General features: G+C 51.9%; 1 protein-coding gene across 1 annotated transcript; it reads right to left on the bottom strand.

Moving 5' to 3' along the window:
- Positions 1 to 1,612: 1,612 nt before the first annotated feature.
- Positions 1,613 to 4,037, bottom strand: HAMP (hepcidin antimicrobial peptide). Its single transcript, XM_077840808.1, has 3 exons — positions 3,960 to 4,037; positions 2,316 to 2,381; positions 1,613 to 1,717 (listed from the first exon to the last, which is right to left on the bottom strand). The coding sequence occupies exons 1-3, from the start codon at positions 4,035 to 4,037 to the stop codon at positions 1,613 to 1,615; spliced, it is 249 nt and encodes an 82-aa protein (XP_077696934.1).
- Positions 4,038 to 9,865: the final 5,828 nt, after the last annotated feature.

The following is a 9,865-nucleotide window of genomic DNA, read 5'->3' as shown; positions in this document are numbered from 1 at the left end:
CTTTTTTTAAGATGTGCTGGTCCAAGTAGAAACAAACTCACTTTGGATAAACACATGAAAATACTTTATATTTACTCCTCAACCAGGTCATTGGTCTTTTCTTATGTGAAATCTGAAGAATATTCCCACCTTGCAGGATAAACTATAATCTAGGCAGGGCTTCTTCTGAATTCCGTACCATTGGTCTGGAAGGTAACCAAGATTTTTCACTGGGGGACACAGAATCTGCTTTTCAACCACAAAGCACAAAAGGCCAAAAATGCAATGTGGGGGGATATCAGGTTATTGAAGAACCCTAAATATGCATTTATGCGCCGGCCCCCGTGCACCCCCTGGCTAACCTCGCCACGCGCCGGCTCTGCGGTTCCCTGGAGTGTGAGCCTCTGACGCCGGGGCGAGGGACCCCTGAGCCTGATCCGGGGGGGCAGCGGTGGGTCACACTCTCGGGAGCCGCAGAGCCCGAGCGCGGCGAGGGGGGAAGCCGGGGGGTGCACAGGGGCCGCCGCCCACATGCATCTGATGCAGCCTGCAGGAGCCCCCCTAGGCGGGGTGAGAGGGGCACCGGGCCGCAGCCTGGGCAGGAGGGGCGGGGCGCGGCTGCTCCCAGCTAGCAGCCCCACCGCCTTTGCAGGGCTGCTGCCCCCCTGCACCGTGCCGGCTCGTCCATGGCTGGGGCTCGCCGCCCCCGCAAGCCTGAGCTCTGGCCCTCCCGTGCCTCTGGAAGGCGGCTCCTCCCTGCCGAGCCAGGACTTCGCTTTCTGGCGCCCCCAACCACATGGCGCCCGAGGTGATCCCCTTAGTTCGCCTAGTGGTTTCACCGGCCCTGGGCATCACCGGGCCCTGATGTCAGCGGGGGCAGGGCCTGTCTCTGGCTGTGTCTGGGCCGTGCCCCCCCCCCTCAGCTGGGGGGCCACTCTGGGCTCTGCTAATACACCTGGGAGGCAGCTACTGCTCCAGACAGTTATGTGGAGCAGGTCGGCCTGTGTTAACCCTTTCGCTGCTGCAGCTAAATAAAAGCCATTTCCAGCTTCTCCCCGGGTTGAAGAGTTTGAGGTTGCCTCAGTTTCCCTCAGGGGTTCCCCTCGCTCTTCGAGCCGCTCGCCTGTGGCTGGGCACTCACCGCCCAGGCCCGAGGGGAACCAAAGCACTGGGAAGAGGGTGATGAGAGAGAGCGGCCGGTGCCGCGATGCAGCCACCTCTGGGGTGGGACAGCTGGGGACCAGCCGCCCAGCCCTGGCACACGGCTCGCCCGGCTCTGAGCCGCGGCCTCCTCTGTAGCGTCCTGGTTAGAATGAGGGGGGAAGGGAGGGAGCCAGGACTCCTGGGTTCTGTCCCCGGCTCTGGCAAGGGGGTGGGGTCTCGGGATTTAGAGCAAGGGCAGCTGGGAGCCAGGACTCCTGGGTCCAATTCAGTACCGAGGACGACACGCTCCCGACTTGAAAACCCACGTTTAATGGCCAATAACAAACAGAGACGGAAGCAAAGGAAGCAATAAATAAGGCGGGTTTGGGGCGGGGGGTCCGGGCGGAGTCGCGGCCGGGAGCCGGGGCCGGGCCGGGCCGGGCCGGGCCGGGGGGGGGGTGACGGCGCCCCCTAGCGGTGCGCGGCGGGCTCAGGTGCGGCAGCAGAAGCCGCAGCCCAGGTTCCCGCAGCACTTGCAGCAGAAGTTGCAGATCGGGAAGTGGCTGTTGAAGCGCTTGGCGCGGCGGAGCGGGGCCTGCGGGGGGGAGAAGAAGGTCAGGACTCCTGGGTTCAATCTCCAGCGAGGGGAAGGGAAGGGAGCGGTGTCTAGTGATTAGCGCAGGGGGGCTGGGAGCCAGGACTCCTGGGTTCTCTCTGTGGCTCTGGGCAGGGAGCGGGGTCTAGTGGTTGGGGAGTGGGGGGCTGGGAGCCAGGACTCCTGGGTTCTCTCTGCGGCTCTGGGCAGGGAGCGGGGTCTAGTGGTTGGGGAGTGGGGGGCTGGGAGCCAGGACTCCTGGGTTCTCTCTGCGGTTCTGGGCGGGGAGTGGGGTCTAGTGGCTGGGGAGTGGGGGGCTGGGAGCCAGGACTCCCGGGTTTCTAGCCCCAGGCCTGCCACAAGGGAAGTGCCGTGGCTCGTTAATAGGCCTAGTGTCTGGCATTGAGTTAGCCCAGAACCGTCCCGGGGGGCTGTGGGCTTGGGGCTGGGCTCCTGGTCGTGCAGCCTTTGGGGCCAGCCCTGCCTGCCAGGGGAGAGCCCCCGTCCCGCTCCCTGCAGCACAGCGCCCCCTAGCGCCACGCTGGGACATGAGGGCCACCGCTGCCTGCCAAGGGAGAGCCCCCAGTTCCGTTCTTACCTGCGGACCCGGAGTTTCTTCTATGGGCTCCATTTGTTGCCTTAACAAACCAGCAGGATTTGCTGTCTGCAGAGAGAGGGAGAAGACAGACCTGAGCGTTATGTTCGGTGCAGTGGGTTAGAGCAGGGTGGGCTGGGAGCCGGGACAGCTGTTTTATCCCTGGCTCTAGGAGGGGAGTGGGGTCTAGTGGGTGAGAGGGGGAGGGGGCTGGGAATCAGGACTCCTGGGTTCTATCCCCAGTTCTTCCTCGAATTTGCCACACAGATTTCTGCAACTCAGGACATTTAGGTTGCATTTTGGTAGACACAATGTAATGCCACCGATTCAGAACATAAACCTATGGGAAAAGCTGGTGAAAAAGTAGCAAATAAGAAAAGGAGTACTTGTGGCACCTTAGAGACTAACCAATTTATTTGAGCATGAGCTTTCGTGAGCTACAGCTCACTTCATCGGATGCATACGTGGAAACTGCAGCAGACTTTATATATACACAGAGAATATGAAACAATACCTCCTCCCACCCCACTGTCCTGCTGGTAATAGCTTATCTAAAGTGATCATCAGGTTAGGCCATTTCCAGCACAAACCCAGGTTTTCTCACCCTCCACCCCCCCACACAAATTCACTCTCCTGCTGGTGATAGCCCATCCAAAGTGACAACTCTTTACACAATGTGCATAATAATCAAGTTGGGCCATTTCCTGTACAAATCCAGGTTCTCTCACTCCCTCACCCCCCTCCAAAAGCCCACCCCCATACACACACAAACTCACTCTCCTGCTGGTAATAGCTCATCCAAACTGACCACTCTCCAAGTTTAAATCCAAGTTAAACCAGAACATCTGGGGGGGGGGGGGGGCGGGGTAGGAAAAAACAAGAGGAAATAGGCTACCTTGCATAATGACTTAGCCAAATAAGTTTTAGAAAAAAATTTGCCTTCAAAAGACAGTGGGAGAAATATTCCTCGTCACATTTCGTGCCCCTTGTGTAGCCCACCAGTCTTTGCCCCACTAAGAACATTGAGTTTGTTCCGGAATAAACTCATCCATATTGTGAAAACAAGAGATTTTGGTTATAAACCAATCTGGACAATTTGTGATGCAAGAGAAATGGCCGTTTCCCCCTTCCACAAATCTGTCTGAGATTCCAGACAGACCCTGCAGCTTTCCCAGAGCTTTTCATGGGCACAGGTCCAGGGACTGGTATAAAGTTCAGGGGATGGGGGGGATGTGTGTGCAAAGACGATATGTCATGTCAGATGAATCCTAAAGAAATCCAGTGCTGGGCAAGGCCGCGAGCTCGGAGTCCAGACACCTGGGTTCTGTTCCCGGCTCTGTAGCAGCGAGCCTATGTGATCTTGAGCCAGTTACTTGGTGGCTCTGTGCCTCAGTTTCCCCATGCCTGGAAAAAGGGACTGATAATCCTGCCTGCAACAAGGGGGCACTGATCTCAGCTGGGCGAGGGACTGTCTTTGGCTGTGTCTGGGCAACACCTATCACAACGGGGCCCTGATCCCTGCTGGGGCAGGGACGGTCTCTCTCTGTGTATCCGGGCAGCGCCCGGCACAAAGGAGCCCTGATCTCCGTTGGGACGTCCCGATACAACCATCGTACAAAGGAAAGAAAGAGCCTGAGAAGCGTTTACCTGGCCTGGGAAGCAGCAGGAGTTTTTGGTGGAGGTGATGACGAGGAGGAGAATCACGCAGGCGACTTGAAGCTTCATTGTGATATTTTTCTGCCTTGTATTTTTCTGTCTCTTTCCCGCTCCTCTGTCGTGTCTCCAAAGGGCGGAGCTGGTGGCTGCTTTGGGTCCCCGACCCAGGGCTGCGTTTATAGCCCAGCCATCCCTACCCCGGTCCCGGAGCAGCCAATCCCCCGCGTGCCAAGAAAGGACAGGTGAGGAGAGGGAAACTGTAAACAGCCCGTCAATACGGTTATCGCAGCTGGGCTCAAAGTTCCAGCATACCATTGGCCGGCTCCCCAGCCGGTGTCAATGGGGCCAGATCCCAGCAGGTGTCAATCAGTACTGCTCTTTCAAAGTGGAGCGACATTAATTGTCCCAGGCCTTTGACTTTAATCCCTCCTGGCGTTTGTCCCAATGAGATTTCAAAACACTTACGGTAAGTTTCACGTTCAGGGTGTCTGTCCCCGCAACACCGCAGCTGAGATTGGAGAGGGGCTGGGATGGGAATGACCTCAGGTTTTCTTGTAAATCTCCCAAGTTTTGCAAATTTTCTCCCAGCCCCAGGATGATCCTGGCATCAAATGGGGGATTGATCCAGCCAGCTAATTAGGCCGCAGCATTTTGAAGGGGAAAAATTAACTCTTTATTCTGTTTTCCATCACAGCACTTGTTACGAATGAGCCCTAAATGGGCAACAATCGATTCATCCTAATCACCCATCATCCCAGAATTTGAACATAACCGTGATGGGCTAGGCACAGCCACCCAGGGCCCGTCTAACCCAGTTTCTCTCTCTTCCCAAACTCACCTTGATCAAGTTCACCCTGGTAATTCTAAATGGGGATTCATATTATCTAGGTAAGCAGCCAAGCCTTATGGTTTTCAGTGCTGCTAAGACGTGGGCCTAAGTGGCTATCATGTGGCAAGGAGTTCCGCAGGTTAATGGCACGTTGGATGGAAAAAGCATTGGGTTAGATCCCTTTTAAACAGGCAAGTTTGGGGCTACATTTCTTCAAAGTGGATATTTTGATTCCGGTCAAGCGCTAAATGGGGAATCTTCACTCAGTCTCAATTATCAAGCTAGTGATTTCCACAGGAGAGTTTCTTTGACATGCTGCCACTTCCCACTGACATTCAGAGCACCCCACCCCCCACACAAAACCCTGCCCTAAAAAAGGATCAGACTGTTTATAGCAGGGCTAAAGGATTTTATTGTTGGGGGGGGGGGGGGAAGGTCATGCTGTACGTAACCTGAGTCACTCTGCTGTGTCTTACGCTCCGACTTTGGAAACACTTATGGGCTACTAGACCCACTGGGCCAGATCCCAGCTGGTGTCAATCGACCGTAGCCCGACTGGAATTAACGGGTCCCGGCCCAATTCCCAGCTGGTGTGAATCAGCCATAGCTCTGCGGAGCTCCACAGAATCGCTCAGCCTTTCCAGACGACCGCTTCCCTTTCAGGAGTCGGCTTTGTCTTGTGCACCCCCAAGTTTCCCCTCATTTAAAAACGACCTGCTTACAAAATCAGACATCAGAATACAAAAGTGTCACAGCACAGTCGTACTGAGAAATTGCTGCCTTTCTCATTTTTACCATAGACTTTATAAAGTAAATCGTTTGGAATATAAAAATTGTACTTGCATTTCAGAGGACAGTCTATAGAGCAGTTTAAACAAGTCAGTGTCTGTATGAAATTGTAGTTTGTACTGACTTCACTAGTGCTTTTATGAAGCCTGGTGTGAAACCAGGCAAATATCTGGAAAAGTTGATGTACCCCCTGGAAGAACTCTGCGTACCCGCAGGGGTACATGTACCTCAGGTTCAGATGATTGTTGCGGACATGTTTGCAGGATCGGGGCCAAAGTGCAAAGCAAATGTGTTGCTTGTTCTTTGGTAAACGCGTGTGTCACCGCGACTGCTAAGAGCAACTCTTGCCTTTCTGTCCGGTTGTTGTCAACAAACAATTTCCAGCGAGGGAAATTTCCTTTCGATGGCCTCAGTTCCGCGAAGCCTGAAGATTTATTGATTAAACAAGATGTTTCTGCAAACGCCCGATATAAAGGAAGGAAGGAAGAAAGAAAAAGAAAGAAAGAAAGAAAGAAATGCTGTCTTCTAAACTCGGAGGATTTGAATGGTATTTTTAATAATCACGTTTAAAAAGAAAATTCACTGACTTCACAAAGTTACAGCAACAGCTTCGTTAAACAAAAGGCAGAGAGGACATTATCCGACACAACAGCCAAACGTCGATTTATTCCCTTATTTCAATCATTCGCTTCTAGTAATCGCCAAAACTATGAATGGATCAATCAAATGAAAGAGAAATTTCGCTACCTGTATAAAATGACTTCTCGTTTCAAAAAATAATAAAATTATTTAGTTTATTTAAATTTCAATGGGTTAAATTAGTTTGTTTGTTTCTTGTATTTGCCAAAAGCAAATGAACTAATTCAGTTAATAGGCACGCTGTACCTTTTGCCTGTGACTTTTTAAAAGGCAAATGTAGCAAAGGGTTTTCAGTTATTTGATTCCAGGGTTCTTATGCCTAAAGTAATCACATTCGATGAAGAGGTTTATTTATTTTATTGTCTTTAAGAAATTAAATAAAAACTTCCATTCCCAAAGTCTTTCAGTTGTTTGTTTCATTAATTAGTTAAACATGATTATTTTTATTGGCCTGAGAAAAGGAAAAGCTTTAAATGTTTTGGAAAAAAATGATGGGAAATGGAATGTATTCCATGATTCCCATAGTTTAATCGCTAACTAATTAGTGCACGTGCATTGATTATACCCAGGGGATCATTTGAATCGATAGGCAGTGGAAATTGACATGATTTCAATTGCATTTTTCTAGTATTTTCAAAAATAATCAGTGTTACATAATAGAAACAATAAATACAAATTTCTAGAACGTTCAATATTAATTATTAAAGTAGTTAATGAACAGAACTGACAAGCATTTGAATTTTCTTTAGGAAGCAGTTTCATTTTGCAACTTTTATGGCTAAGTCGGGATTTTTCAAATTGAATTAATTAAAATACTTACATAGATTTTTTCTACATAAGAACAGGAGGACTTGTGGGACCCTAGAGACTAACAAATTTATGTGAGCATAAGCGTTTGTGAGCTACAGCTCACTTCAGCTCATGAAAGCGTCTGCTCAAATAAATGAGTTAGTCTCTATGGTGCCACAAGTCCTCCTGTTCTTTTGCGGATCCAGACTAACACGGCTGCTACTCTGAGGTCAGATTTTTTCTAGTGAGTTTCATAACAAATAAACATTCGTTTTAAAAAGTGAGAATTTTTACTGATTCCAGAAAGTGTCTTTTTAAATTTCAGTGATTTCAATAATTTGTTTCTAGTACTCTCAAAAGAAATCATTCAACTAACAAAGAAATAATAACTGGTGAATATGGTAATCAGTTGCCTAGTGTATTAATTAATTTATGCTAATTAACTTGCTACTATAGTAACTTCCATTCTAATAAACTCACAAGTGTATTCTATATTATATGAATTAATCACATACTATTTTGATTAAGTTAATCAATTGATTAATAATACATATAGGCTAGTGCATTAATTAGCTAACATATTAAACAAGACTGGCTAACTTCTGCCATTAATTGGCTAGTGTATTTATTAAACTAATTAAACAATATATTAAATAATCTATTAATCACTTACTGGATTATTTAATTTTATTTTAAAATTATTTTATTTAATTAAATTATTTGGCACATTAAATACAATACATAATAAAATAAACATATTAAAATATAACTACTCTATTAATTGCTAATATGTTTACCTAGTGACTGTATTTGTTTCCCTGCTAACATATTGATTAAGATAGTAATACATTATTAACCTCTCCACTAATTGACTAGTATATAACAGAGTTAACGTTAATTCAAAGAGTAATTACTAACTGATCTATTCATTAACTAGACTAGTAATTAACCTGCAGCTGAGTTAACATATTCATAGAACTAAATGCCAGTTTTTCTGGCTTTCAGTAGTGATGGTTCCCCTGTGATTGCTTAGCTCAGTTCACCAGAGGTTTGCTGGGGCTCTCCCAGGGAATCAGGCTGTGACATGGGTAGAAAAACCCAAATGCGGCTTTACACCGGTGCCAATGAGGCGGGGCAGTCCAGTGGGCTGTTTGCCATTGCAGTGCTTTGGATTTATTGCCACCAGGGGCACTTTTCGGTGGGATTTCAGCAGCGCCCTCGCTGGCAGGGCGGGCGGGAGAGACGGAGTACCTTGTACTCTAGCCTTCGCCTCGTGCCTCTTTTCCATAACTGCGATCCCCACAGGACAACAGACAAACAGTTTGGAGGGTCCCAGGCCTGCCCCCCCCACACCCCATAGCATCTGGGCACCTCATATTTAATCTCCCAATACCCCGTGTTGGGAACACTGGGGCATAAGCTGTTGTTCAGCCTCTCGGCACTGGGTGCCGGCAACACCCGGAAGGGGCTTTTAGCACCTAACTCCCTCTGAGTTCGATCTACACAGCATGGAGGAGCCAGGCCGGAGGGACCTGAACTGGGGTGTTTCAGACACTCGGTTACCCCTGAGCCTCTGTGCCACCCTCTAGGTGCCACCATAAAATCAAGGGATCATGGCCCAATTGTGCCGGGCGCTGCCCAGACACAGCTGGAGACAGACCCTACCCTGGCTGAGATCAGGGCCCCATTGTGCCAGGCACTGCCCAGACACAGCCGGAGACAGACCCTGCCCCGGCTGAGATCAGGGCCCCATTGTGCCAGGTGCTGCCCGGACCCAGCGAGAGACAGGCCCTGCCCCGGCTGAGATCAGGGTCCCGTCGTGCCAGGTGCTGCCCGGACCCAGCGAGAGACAGGCCCTGCCCCGGCTGAGATCAGGGTCCCGTCGTGCCAGGTGCTGCCCGGACCCAGCGAGAGACAGGCCCTGCCCCGGCTGAGATCAGGGTCCCGTCGTGCCAGGTGCTGCCCGGACCCAGCGAGAGACAGGCCCTGCCCCGGCTGAGATCAGGGCCCCATTATGCCAGGTGCTGCCCGGACCCAGCGAGAGACAGGCCCTGCCCCGGCTGAGATCAGGGTCCCGTCGTGCCAGGCGCTGCCCAGACCCGGCGAAGGCACCATTACGATGCTCTGGCATCACGGGGCAGTGCCTGGCTCCAGGGGGCTGTTTGCTCAGAGCCCTATCGCACACTTTGTTTGCTGTCCCTCCACGAGGTCAGCTCATCGCCTGCTGGCTGCCCGGACACGGCCGAGCCCTCGCCAAGCCCGGCTCCGCTCCGGCGCCCCACGGCAGACCCGAAGGCGCCAGCCCACACACCTTCCCGTCTACGCGCCCCACCCAGGGCCAGCGGCCTTGGCAGCCCCACTGCGTGAGGAAGGGGGGAGAGACAACAGCACAATGCACAACAGACGGGTGCAGGAAATGGGACACGGGGCCTGTCTCCTCTGGGGGGCCTCAGATCCGGCCCCAGGGCAGGGGACAGGCCGGCTCGGGGGGGACATGGGGCCTGTCCTCTCTGGGGGGGCTCTGATCCAGGGGGACAGGCCGGCTCAGGGGGGCTCTGATCTGGCCCCAGGGCAGGGGACAGGCCCCATGCCCCTCTGCACCCGTGAGCCGGCCTGTCCCCTCTGGGGGGCTCTGATCCGGCCCCAGGGCAGGGGACAGGCTGGCTCACGGGTGCGGGAGAGGGACACAGGGCCTCTCCCCTCTGGGGGGGCTCTGCTCCGGCCCCAGGGCAGAGGACAGGCCGGCTTAGGGGGGCGGGAGAGGGACACGGAGCTTCTCCCCTTCGGTGGCCGGGGGGGTGCTCAGATCCGGCCCCAGGGCAGGGGACGGGACGGCTCGGGGGGGGGCGGA

The sequence above is a fragment of the Eretmochelys imbricata genome, chromosome 24, assembly GCF_965152235.1.
Source record: "Eretmochelys imbricata isolate rEreImb1 chromosome 24, rEreImb1.hap1, whole genome shotgun sequence".
NCBI classification, from domain to species: domain Eukaryota; kingdom Metazoa; phylum Chordata; order Testudines; family Cheloniidae; genus Eretmochelys; species Eretmochelys imbricata.
The sequence above is the reverse complement of the archived record's forward strand: the minus strand, read 5'-3'. Positions and strand labels throughout refer to the sequence as shown.